This window comes from Marmota flaviventris, chromosome 5 (assembly GCF_047511675.1).
Source record: "Marmota flaviventris isolate mMarFla1 chromosome 5, mMarFla1.hap1, whole genome shotgun sequence".
Lineage (NCBI taxonomy): Eukaryota > Metazoa > Chordata > Mammalia > Rodentia > Sciuridae > Marmota > Marmota flaviventris.
In genome coordinates, this window is record NC_092502.1 from 2,121,735 (window position 1) to 2,134,712 (window position 12,978).

General features: G+C 56.1%; 1 protein-coding gene across 1 annotated transcript in view; it reads left to right on the forward strand.

Moving 5' to 3' along the window:
• Obscn (obscurin, cytoskeletal calmodulin and titin-interacting RhoGEF) overlaps positions 1-12,978 on the forward strand; it is a 128,710-nt gene that overhangs the window by 95,530 nt on the left and 20,202 nt on the right. The window contains 6 exon segments of the mRNA XM_071611901.1: positions 440-553; positions 6,086-6,253; positions 6,517-6,619; positions 6,916-7,045; positions 7,820-7,931; positions 11,162-11,179. Of these exon segments, the coding sequence (XP_071468002.1) occupies positions 440-553; positions 6,086-6,253; positions 6,517-6,619; positions 6,916-7,045; positions 7,820-7,931; positions 11,162-11,179 (645 nt within the window).

Here is a 12,978-nt window from a genome sequence, read left to right on the forward strand (position 1 = left end):
GGGGTGGGGACCTGAACATCACTTAGATGCCCAGCTGGCTGCACCCATGCCAGGCACGTGGGCATGGGTTGCTTTCTGCACTGGTGTCTTGGTTCTCCCCTTGGTCAGATCTAGCTGAGGGAGCGGTGGCTTTGGCCTCCCAGGGAGCCCCAGAGCAGGAGTTGAGCTGACCCTGACCCAAATGAGGGACACAAAGGGATGTAGTGGGGACACGGCATAGCTCCAGACTTGGGGCATCTGACCAGGTCATGTTTGGGTGTGATGGTCTTGCACCCTGGTCTGTCCCTGCCTCGTGCAGCCACACCCAGCTTAGCCAGTAACCAGGCCCTTGGATATGCGGCCACTGCTGTTGTTGGGGGCAACTTGTCAGGATGCACCCAGGGGACATAGGCCTGACATCCCACCCTCAGAGTCCTCAGACCCCCACGTGTGTCCTCAGGTCCACCGGAATTTGAAGAGGAACTGGCTGACTGCACGGCTGAGCTGGGGGAAACAGTAAAGCTGGCTTGCCGCGTGACTGGCACACCAAAACCCACTGTCAGCTGGTACAAAGGTACCTGCCAGGGCCTACAGACTGACCCTTCACAGGAACCCCCACCAGGGGTGGGCTGCACAGGGGCTGAGGACAGCATGGGGTCTGGTCAGTGGGCTGGGCATGGGGAACAAGAGACAATCCAGGCCTGTTCAAGGGCAAACATCCTGGGGATGGACAGTGAACAGGTAAGTCAGGTGGTGCCATGGCCACCCGGGGGAATGAGCAGGGTGAGGAGTCAGCACAGGGCCGAGACAGACGTGCCTGAGGGCAGCCGAGAGAGCACCAGGACCACAGAGGAGGCCACAAGCAGGCACCTGGGTGCAGGAGAGGCCTGTGAGCTTAATGGGCCAGGAAGGGTGCTTATCACACTGCACCTTCAGGGTCACGGAGCACAGGCCTTACGTGGCTCAGGGATGGGAGCTGCCAAGGTCAAGGGAGGTCAGGTGTCTCCCAGGCCCGTCTCACTTGACACTGCCACAGGCTTGGGGTCCCAAGACCACTCTCACTTCTGACGTCCAGTTCACTGGTCCCCAAGGTTACCTTCAGGTTCAGTGATTCACCAGAAGGTCTTGGAGTTCAGAGCTATTATGCTCAGGGTTAGGGTTTACTTCAGCATAAAGACGAGACTGCAGCCCCTGAGAAAAAAGAAGAGCACTTTGGGAGGGTCCAGTGTCACTACTTATGAGCTGCCAGCCGTCCACTCCCAGTGCAGTGAGGAAGAGCATCTTCTCCTCCCAGTGACACCTGAGAACACAAACAGACCTATGCCAACCAGGAGGCTTAATGAGACTTGACATCAGCATTTGTCACTGGGACTCTGTCAGACCTGCATGGCTGACCACTCATGTAGCTGACCTCAGGCTCTAGTCCTCCTGAAGTCAAGATGAATGGCCTGAAGCCCACTATGAATCTCACGTTAGCATAGAAGTCAGCATGGAGCTCCACTAGGAAGCTCATTGTTAGTGTGGCCTGGGTCATCCATCAGGAATCTCCTCATTGGTGTAGATGCCAGTGTGGCCCAGGAATCTCGTTGTTGCCATAGACACCAGCGTGGCCCTAGTCATCCACTGGGAATCTCATCAAAGGTGTAGACACCAGCATGGCCCAGGTCACCCACAGGAATTTTGTCATTGGCGTAGATGCCAGCATGGCCTGGGTCACCTACTAGGAATCTTGTTGGCGTAGATGCTGGCTTGGCCTAGAGCATTCATCAGGAATCTCATTATTGTTAGAGATGCCAGCATTGCCCTGGTCACCCACCAGGAATCTCATCATTGGCATAGATGCCATCGTGGCCTGGAGCATCCTCCAGGAATCTGTTCATTGGTGTAGACACAGCATGGCCTGGGTCACCTACTAGGAATCTCGTCGTTGGCATAGACACTGGCATGGCCTGGGTCACCTACTGCCGCAGCCCAGCTGGCTGGGCAAAATAACCTGGGGGGTGACGAATAACTTGTGTAAGTTGATACAGCAGGAGTAGGAGCCGTTTATTGCAGGACAGGAGCAGTATCTATACATTCCACACAGCTTATCTAATTAGCATAAACTAGATACAGCAGTCAACCAATCAGGAATCTCCACACTTAATGGCTTGCTTTTGTTACTTCTCAAACCACTCCCTCTGGCATTTTGCCAGGCACCATCCAGACTTGTTTACGAACTCTAACATGCCCCTGGCAAAATGCCAGGTGTTATTTTGACTTGTTTACAGACTCTTAACAATTCCCCCTTTTGTTTAATTTAAATAAGGACCATAGTGGTTTTTACAGAAACACCATAAATAACCTGCTACAAACAGAAAGGGAGGATACAAAATGTCACAATACCAAGCCAATTGATGGCTCCATGCAAGAAGCCCTTGGAAAAATTATACCAGCAATGACACCATTTGCAAAGATACCGAGTTACAATTTGTTGTAGATTACAGTTTGTTGTCTCAGTCCAGGTAAAGCAGTGTCTCAAATAGATTAACTCACAGTCCAGGTAAATCACAGTCCAGGTAAGTTCTGCAGGCAGCTAGCCTAAGCTGTAGTAGCAGAAACAGCAACAGCTTTGAAGTCGTTGTTAAGAGTCTGTAAACAAGTCAAAATAACACCTGGCATTTTGCCAGGGGCATGTTAGAGTTCGTAAACAAGTCTGGATGGTGCCTGGCAAAATGCCAGAGGGAGTGGTTTGAGAAGTAACAAAAGCAAGCCATTAAGTGTGGAGATTCCTGATTGGTTGACTGCTGTATCTAGTTTATGCTAATTAGATAAGCTGTGTGGAATGTATAAATACTGCTCCTGTCCTGCAATAAAGGGCTCCTACTCCTGCTGTATCAACTTACACAAGTTATTCGTCACCCCCGGGTTATTTTGCCCAGCCAGCCGGGCTGCGGCAACCTACTAGAAATCTCCTCAATGACATAGACACAGAATGGCCTGAGAATCCCCCCAAGAATCTCATTGTTGGCATAGATGCCAGTGTGGCCCAGGTCACCTACTAAGAATCTCCTCATTGACATAGATGCCAGCGTGGCCCGGGTCACCCACCAGGAATCTCCCAGTTGGTGTAGAGGCTAGCATGGCCCAGAGCCTTCTCTATGAATGCCATTGTAAAATAGAGTGTCCAGTCTGGCCCTGAGCCACAAACCCCTAGGCTAGCCGATCTGTTGTGGCCCAAGGTTCCAGAAAATCCGAGGCTCTTCCCTGGCAGACTGTTCTCGGGTCCTGAGGCACCTTGCTGGTGCTAGGGATCAACATGATTCCTTTGGGCAGCATGGAGCGTTGACTACATGGAAACCCCATGGTGTTGTGAGCAGCAGGGGGCATAGTTCAGATCTGTCATCTGTCACCTTGGCTGTAAGTGCCAAGGGCCTGCTTAGGGACATGGCATCATGTTGGTGGTGGCCATGGTTGCATCCTGGATGCATTTTGAAGGCAGAGCCAGCCAGATTTGCTGATGGGTTGCATGGGGTGTGTGGAAGAGAGATGGGATCCAGGAAGCAGCACAGGGGGTTGTGGACAGCAGAGGCCACTGGTCCTATTCACAGAGGTGGAGAAGACCCACAGGGAGGCAGGCCAGTACATTCTGAGCTGGGCAGGGAGGAAAGAAACACAGATTTGTGAGGTTTTGAAGAATCCAGGTGCCCATAGGGCTCCAGGTGGTTATGGAGGGGATAGCTTGAGAATAAATCTAGAGCTTAGGAGAGATGTCTGGCTGGAGGTGAGAGATGGCAGGCGGGTCCTTGGCATACAGTGTGTCTGAAACTATAGGTCAGATCTAGTGCACAGCCCCCAAAACAATCCCAGCAGCTCAGGAGACTGAGGCAGGAAGATGCAAGTTCAAAGCAGCCTCAGAAACCTAGCGAGGCCCTAAGCAACTTAGTAAGACCCTGTCTCTAAATAAAATGTAGAAAGGGCTGGGGATGTGATTCAGGCCCTTGGGTTCAATCCCTGGTGCCAGAGAGAGAGAGAGACTGAGACTGTAGTCAGTTTGAATGTGGAATGAGCGTGAAGAGATGAGGTTCCGGCTTCAAGGCTTGGGATGTGGGATTCACAGAGTCAGAGAGGTGAGGAACATAAGTGAAGAGCCGGCGAGCCAGAGAGATGGGAAGGATCCCAGGAAGCCAGCAAGGAAGGGCAGCCAGGCAGAGAGGGCCCAGGAGTGCCCAGAGCTCTGGCCAGCCCCCAAAACAATGAATGAGTCCAGCTTCCCTTTCCTGGGTGATGAGGCTGGCGAGCTGCCGTGTCAGTGTCAGTTTAGCTAGACCATGCAAACCCAAGCCCATGAGTGGAGACCCCTGGACCCAGATTCTCATGGAGTCAGCTGCCTTGCATCAGGGAGTGGAGTAGAGAGTGGAGCCCACCCTGCCTTTGGGGGACGTTCACTCATTCACAAAGCTCCCTTCCTTTTGATGAATGCGGCTGGGAAGCCCTTATCTCTTGTTCCTCAGGGAGTCCAATTGGCCTATCCCTGAGTGGAAGATCACAAGGCCTCACTGGATTGGGCATCTTGTTTCCTCCAAAGCCCCACTGCATGCTGATTTTCAAAAGTGGTGTCTGACAGCCATGTCTGGAAGGGGATAAGTCCCAGACCCAGGGGACGCTTCACTCATCAAGGACTCTAGCCGCAAAACGGTCTGTCTCAGGAACGTGTGACGTGTCTTGGTTCATTTCCTGATGTGCCAACAAGACACCTGAGTCTGGGTTACTTATAAAGTGAAGAGATTGTTTGCAGATTGAAAGTCCAAAGGGCATGGTGCCATCTGGTGGGGTTCCCCTTGGTGGTCTCATGACTTCTTGGGAGTCTTGCTAGGGGGAAGGAGCAGTTGCAGTGACAGAGAGGGGCTCAGGACCAGGCTGGCTTTTATAGCAGCTTGCTGACCTCTGGAGACCAGCACCCATCCCTTCCCAAGTCAGTGCCCTCAGTGACTGAATTCACTTCTGCTGGGCCCCACCTCTCAGGAGGGGAGCGCTCCCAGGGCACCCCATTCGGAGCCACCCCATCCGGAGCTGCTGGGCTTGCACGACCTATGTATGTGCCTACCACCTGGGGCCATGGGGGCAGCAAGTGGATAGAGCTGGTGGTGATCACTCTAGCGGCCAGCTCCCTTTGGCCATTTCTGCTGGCCATACAAGGACATCAAGTGGTGATTCATCTTCTCATTACCTTGGCTGCCTCTGTGCTATACCAAGGCCTGGCACTTCCTCTGCCAGCCACACAAAGGCTGGGAAGTTGGTGTGTGGTGTCCACGCTCTACTGCCAGGTCTTTGCGTGGAGCTGTCCCAGCTTAGCTGGTTAACTGTCAAACTAAATGGCCATGCCACTTGCAGCAGCCCCTGGGTCAACAAGGGCACATTGCACTAGCCAGAAGAGTGGCCTCAGGAAGACCAGCAGGATGCCTGGCTCCCCCTGAGCAGAAGGCTAGTGCTAAGGGTCCACCATGTGTGAACTCAGAGTCACACGCAGTTTCAGGCCAGAGTTCAGATGCAGACATTATCGCCATGGCACCTAGAGGTCCGTGTCCACAACTGGGTGTCCTGGTGCCTGTGTCCAGCAGAGCCATGGAAATCTGAGTTCCTTCTCAAAGCCCCCTGCAGATTGGATGGGTAGAAGGGCCCTCCCTCCCTCTGCACGCTGTGATGAGGGACCAGGTGTGGGTGGGAGGGAAGGGGTGTTAGGCAGTGGATTATGTAGCTGTAGGCTTGGTGGGATTGAGTGAGGATGGGCCCATAGCCAGGGAGCTGGGCATGGTCAGCACATGGGAGGTCTGCAGGGAGTCACACTGGGGCGGAGGGGCGACCACGGACTTAGCTGTCCATGTGGATGTCTTCTGTCAGGTTCAGGTCTCTCCACCTGGCCCTGCATCTAGCTAATGTCCAAGGTGGACATAGAGACACAGAGACAGAGGTCTGGGCCACACCCTCTGTGGAGGGAGGGGAGAGAGAGAAAGAAAGAGAAACAGAGACAGACCCAGAGAGGTGCAGGCCAGCCCCAGCCCCTCATCCACCAGGGCAGGCTTACAAGGTCCCTGCCCCGACGACAGCTCTCACTCCTCCTTTCTAGATGGGAAGCCAGTGGAAGTGGATCCTCACCACATCCTCATCGAAGACCCAGATGGCTCCTGCACCCTTATCCTGGACAACCTGACTGGGGTCGACTCTGGCCAGTACATGTGCTTTGCGGCCAGTGCCGCTGGCAGTGCCAGCACCCTGGGAAAGATCCTGGTGCAAGGTGAGCCTGGAGGCCTGCGGGGCAGGGAGACACCCTGACCAAGCCCACCACGTGGCTCTGGTGGATGGGTGGAAGGGCCCTCCATCCCTCTGCTTGCTGTGATGAGGGACTGGGTGTGGGTGGGAGGGAAGGGCAGGCAGGCAGGCATGTGCAGGTGGAAGCCCTATGTGGTCATAGGCTCACTTAGGGCTCAGGAAGGAACGTGGGGGCTCGGACACCCCCAGCTCCATCAGAGTGGCTCCCTGTCTCTCTCCACCCTGCAGTCCCCCCACGGTTTGTGAACAAGGTCCGGGCCTCGCCCTTTGTGGAGGGAGAGGATGCCCAGCTCACCTGCACCATCGAAGGCGCCCCACACCCTCAGATCAGGTGGGCCAGCACATGGTGGGGCACCAGGGGAGGGGCTTCAGGCTCCTGTCTGCAATACAAGGGTTGTGCAGCTGTACGGGGCTGGGCACAGTGACTGTCTGATCACTGAAGAGTGGGCATTGTGGGGCTGAGACCCAGTGGGCATGGGGCCTCTGCCACAAGAAAGCATGGCCAAGCTGGATGTGGGCATCCAGAGGGTGGGTTCACCAAGCACTGTAGAATCTGGGCCAGGGCAGCGGGTCTGCAGTACAGGGAATGTCACACCCTGCCTCATGGACTCTTGGGATGGGTTCTAGGTGGTACAAAGATGGGGCCCTGCTGACTGCGGGCAACAAGTACCAGATGCTGAGTGAGCCCCGCAGCGGCCTGCTGGTGCTTGTGGTCAGAGCAGCTGGCAAGGATGACCTGGGACACTATGAATGCGAGGTAAGATGGGTGGGCAAGGGGCCTCATGGCCAGCTGTCCACTGGGGCTTGACAAGGGAAGGGCCTGGGCCCTTGGCACAGGCCCGGGGACACCAGGCCACTGTCACCCATCATCCCCAACCCACCACACCGTGTCTGGCCTTGCTCCTCTTCCACAGGAGGCTGAGCCCTGCCACCTGCCATTGTTCCCACCCTCTCAAAGAAGCCCTTTGGTTTTTGCCTTTCTAGGGAACCCAGTGCTGACTTCAACTTTCATCCATTTATGTAAAAAGTAGTGTTAGTTTCTACCTTTGCCTGGTGTCACATAGGTGGGACCCTACAAAGGGAAGAGCTGCCCTGTCCCTGTTCACTGTCCAGAGGCCCAAGGCTGGGGCTCCTGAAGGCAAGGCCCAGTCTGAGCCTCTGGTCTTCAGGGCCTGTCCTGGCACACAGTGACATTGAGCAGGTGTGTGCCCGCTACAGGGCCCCTGAGAGCCCCAGGCTCCAGTCTCTGGCTCTTGTCTAGAGGCCAGCCTCCTGCATGTGGGCCCCACATGCAAGTTCCAGGAGGCAGGGAGACCCAGCCAGCTCTGCACTTCAGGGGCTCAGAGCCACACACGGCCAGCAGCCATCTGCACAGTGCAAGATGCCTGGGCAAGGCCCTGGCTGGGAGCCCTGTCCCCTTTGGGGGACACAGTCTCAGTGGGGACCTGAAACTAAAGACCACCAGAGTGGACGAGAGACAGCTAGGTCCCTTGAGGATAGGGGTCCTGAGTGGTTTCTGTCCATCTTGCAGCTGGTGAACCGGCTTGGCTCCACTCGTGGTGGTGGGGAGCTATACATGCAGAGCCCTGTGCTGCCGGCCCGGGAGCAGCGCCACAGGGAGCAGACTGTGGCTGCCGTAGAAGGTAGGTGCCACCAAGCCTGTTGCCCATGCTGCCTAGGTGGGTCCTCAGGCTTGAGCCTTTTGTCACAGCTGCACAGCCAGCCAGGACTGGGGGCAGCAGACCTACCATGTCTCAGAGCAGGTGCACTTCCTGCGGGGGTGGCTGGGCAGGCATCTTGGGCAGATGACCTGGCGAGAAGAGGAGGCTGTGGGGAGGAGCCCAGAGGCTGCAGGCCACCTGGTCTCAGCACCTGTGGGGCAGGTGGAGGTGGCCAAGAACCCGGAGTGAGCGCTGGAGAGGCTGCTCTGTGGTGGGGAAGTGTGAGCCCTGCCCCTGGCCTGCAGGAAAACCCACGGAGTCACCTCTGACCCAGGGGAGCCTGCCTGGCAGTGGTCACACAGGCCTCCTGCAGGCAGCAGCTGGGATGGGCTGTACTTCTAGAGAAGGGGGTTTTCCCCTGAGGGCAGAGGGCAAGACAGTAGGACATCTGGGGAAGGGCATCTCCACTGAGGGCAGAGGGCAGGACAGTAGGATGTCTGGGGAAGGGCGTCTCCACTGAGGACAGAGGGCAGGACAGTAGGATGTCTGGGGAAGGGCGTCTCCACTGAGCGCAGAGGGCAGGACAGTAGGACGTCTGGGGAAGGGCATCTCCACTGAGGGCAGAGGGCAGGACAGTAGGACGTCTGGGGAAGGGTGTCTACACTGAGGGCAGAGGGCAGGACAGTAGGACGTCTGGGGAAGGGCGTCTCCACTGAGGGCAGAGGGCAGGACAGTAGGACGTCTGGGGAAGGGCGTCTACACTGAGCGCAGAGGGCAGGACAGTAGGACGTCTGGGGAAGGGCGTCTACACTGTGGGCAGAGGGCAGGACAGTAGGATGTCTGGGGAAGGGCGTCTCCACTGAGGGCAGAGGGCAGGACAGTAGGACGTCTGGGGAAGGGCGTCTACACTGAGCGCAGAGGGCAGGACAGTAGGACGTCTGGGGAAGGGCGTCTACACTGTGGGCAGAGGGCAGGACAGTAGGACGTCTGGGGAAGGGCATCTCCACTGAGGGCAGAGGGCAGGACAGTAGGATGTCTGGGGAAGGGCGTCTCCACTGAGGACAGAGGGCAGGACAGTAGGATGTCTGGGGAAGGGCGTCTCCACTGAGCGCAGAGGGCAGGACAGTAGGACGTCTGGGGAAGGGCATCTCCACTGAGGGCAGAGGGCAGGACAGTAGGACGTCTGGGGAAGGGCGTCTACACTGTGGGCAGAGGGCAGGACAGTAGGATGTCTGGGGAAGGGGCGTCTAAACTGAGGGCAGAGGCAGGACAGTAGGACGTCTGGGGAAGGGCGTCTACACTGTGGGCAGAGGGCAGGACAGTAGGATGTCTGGGGAAGGGGCGTCTAAACTGAGGGCAGAGGCAGGACAGTAGGACGTCTGGGGAAGGGCGTCTACACTGTGGGCAGAGGGCAGGACAGTAGGATGTCTGGGGAAGGGGCGTCTAAACTGAGGGCAGAGGCAGGACAGTAGGACGTCTGGGGAAGGGCGTCTACACTGAGGGCAGAGGGCAGCACAGTAGGACGTCTGGGGAAGGGCGTCTCCACTGAGGGCAGAGGGCAGGACAGTAGGACGTCTGGGGAAGGGCGTCTACACTGAGCGCAGAGGGCAGGACAGTAGGACGTCTGGGGAAGGGCGTCTACACTGTGGGCAGAGGGCAGGACAGTAGGACGTCTGGGGAAGGGCGTCTACACTGTGGGCAGAGGGCAGGACAGTAGGATGTCTGGGGAAGGGGCGTCTAAACTGAGGGCAGAGGCAGGACAGTAGGACGTCTGGGGAAGGGCGTCTACACTGTGGGCAGAGGGCAGGACAGTAGGATGTCTGGGGAAGGGGCGTCTAAACTGAGGGCAGAGGCAGGACAGTAGGATGTCTGGGGAAGGGCGTCTACACTGTGGGCAGAGGGCAGGACAGTAGGACGTCTGGGGAAGGGCGTCTACACTGAGGGCAGAGGCAGGACAGTAGGACGTCTGGGGAAGGGCGTCTACACTGAGCGCAGAGGGCAGGACAGTAGGACATCTGGGGAAGGGCGTCTACACTGTGGGCAGAGGGCAGGACAGTAGGACGTCTGGGGAAGGGCGTCTCCACTGAGGGCAGAGGGCAGGACAGTAGGACGTCTGGGGAAGGGCGTCTCCACTGAGCGCAGAGGGCAGGACAGTAGGACGTCTGGGGAAGGGCGTCTCCACTGAGGACAGAGGGCAGGACAGTAGGATGTCTGGGGAAGGGGCGTCTAAACTGAGGGCAGAGGCAGGACAGTAGGATGTCTGGGGAAGGGCGTCTACACTGTGGGCAGAGGGCAGGACAGTAGGACGTCTGGGGAAGGGCGTCTACACTGAGGGCAGAGGGCAGGACAGTAGGACGTCTGAGGAAGGGCGTTTCCACTGAGGGCTAAACTGATGAGTGGAGAGTCAGATATTGGTGTGGCCCTTTCCCACCAGGCTGAATTGGCCTTGGAGAGGCCTGAGCATTTGTGGTTTAGTGTCCTTGCCCTGGCCTAGGTCACTCCCAGGGTCACAACAAGTCACTCCTACAAGGCCCCATCTGGGTGAGCCAGTGCCCAGGCCACCAGGATGGGAGGAGGGCCACTGTTATATGTCTTGGCTCCCAGGTGGAGTTGTCCCCCTCGAAGGGCTGCCTTGGCAGGTGGGGAGTCCTTGTCCCTAGAACCATCGAGCAGAGGCTGGACCCATGTTGGTGGAGCCACAGCTTCCACAAGAGGGTGGTTGGAAAATGTGTCGTCCAATTCCTGAGCACAGGCTCCTGTGGAGTGTTCCCACTGCAGTCTGTCCATCCCAAGGACCAACACACAGGGTCTCTGTCCTTCTGGACCTTCAGAGGACTGGGCCAGCCAACGCCCTAGATCCCAACCCTAGGAACTTCGAAGCCCCCATGGCCCTCATGGACTCTTTCTCCAAGGGCAAGTCCCTGTGTGAGGGCTTGTGACCCTCACCTGCCATATTGGACCTGTGTTCCTGGGGACCCGTGACTTAATACTGTCCCACAACCCGGGGACAGCATCACCATGCATATATGCTTTTGCCGCCACCGGCTCGTCCACTTCCTCTGCATTGCGTGTCTCATGGTTGGGGACGTGCCCTTCTCACTGGGGCAGGAGTGTCCTCTGCAGCTGTTCTCTTGTTGGTCACGATGGGTCCCTTTCTGGAAGAAGGCGGGTGTCAGCGTGAAGAGCAGGCCTCCAGAGCCCACTGGGGCCAGGCACATCACTGAGCGCTGGTTCTCGAAGGCCATGCAATCAGAGCCCTGTGCCTCCTGCTTCCTAATCCTGTCCTGCTGCTTTGTCTTAACCAGTGGCTCCACAGCCAGAGGGGCCCTGGCTGTCCCCTGTCGGTGGCACTGACCTGGCTTGAGTGTCTGCACTAGGCCAGGATGCTGCTTTGCACGGCTGCAGCCCTCCTGTAACGGCAGACTCACTGGGGCCCACAGGTGGTCTGGGGCAATTGGGGACCATGAATAAAGTGCCAGCTTAGCAACCCAAGGTGTCCTGGTTCAGCAAGATGGAGCAGTAAGCCGGGTCCCTGCCAGGGAGGACCCAGGTGGAGGCCCTGGCTTTCCTGTCCTTCTGTGCACAGGAGCTTGCCTTCAGATGGCACACAGGTTGTCCCTCTTTGTGCCCAACTTAGTCTAAATACATACAGCTTCCTGACTAGATTCCTATTCCCGCCATCAGCCACTTCCCTGTAGAAAAGCCTGTGCAAACAATTCACACATATAAACACACACATGCCTGAGCATAGCCTGTGCAAGCAAAGCACACATATAAACACACACATGCCTGAGCACAGCCTGTGCAAGCAATGCACACATATAAGCACACATGCCTGTGCAAACAATGAACACATATAAACACACACACGCCTGAGCACAGCCTGTGCAAGCAGTGCACACATATAAGCACACACTTGCCTGAGCACAGCCTGTGCAAGCAATGCACGCATATAAGCACACATGCCTGTGAAAACAATGCACACATATAAACACACACACACTGCCTGAGCACAGCCTGTGCAAGCAATGCACACATATAAGCACACATGCCTGAGCACAGCCTGTGCAAACAATGCACACATATAAACACACTTGCCTGAGCACAGCCTGTGCAAACAATGCACACATATAAACGCACTTGCCTGAACACAGCCTGTGCAAACAATGCACACATATAAACGCACACACATACCTGAACACAGCCTGTGCAAGCAATGCACACATATAAATGCACACATACCTGAGCATAGCCTGTGCAAACAATGCACGCATATAAACACACACATGCCTGAGCACAGCCTGTGCAAGCAATGCACACATATAAATCCACACACACGCTTGAACACAGTCTGTGCAAGCAATGCACACATATAAACACACTTGCCTGAGCACAGCCTGTACAAGCAATGCACACATATAAATGCACACACACACCTGAACACAGTCTGTGCAAGCAATGCACACATATAAATGCACACATGCCTGAGCACAGCCTGTGCAAGCAATGCACACATATAAACACACATACCTGAGCATACACATGTACATGTGCTGATGTGCACATACATGTATACACACTTGTGTGTGTGAATGTGTGTGCAGTGTGTCAGCATGCATATGTGTGCAGACAAGTACACCTATGTGCACATTTGTATGCAAGGTACATCCATGTACAGGCACACAAACGTAGCCAGTGTGACCTCCAATGCACACACACACAGACAGTGTCTAATTCTTGTGCTCATCATCTGAGACAAGCTTGAAATGCCATAAGTTGCCTAGGGAAAGCCTGTCTCAGTGTTGCAGTGCAGTGAAGCAGAAAGTCCCCTGGTCCAGGAGATGTGGGACCATGTCCCAGTACAAGCCACTTGGCCTTGCTGGCCACCTCCTCCATCTTCCCGTTGAGCAGTGAGAGGGCTGCTGAGCCTGGAGATGGCCTGCAGTAGTCAAGCCCAGGCCTGCCCAGAGGCCAAGGGAAGAGGCTCAAGGTGGTTGGGAGTAGGTGCTGCCTGGTTCCAGATGAGTTC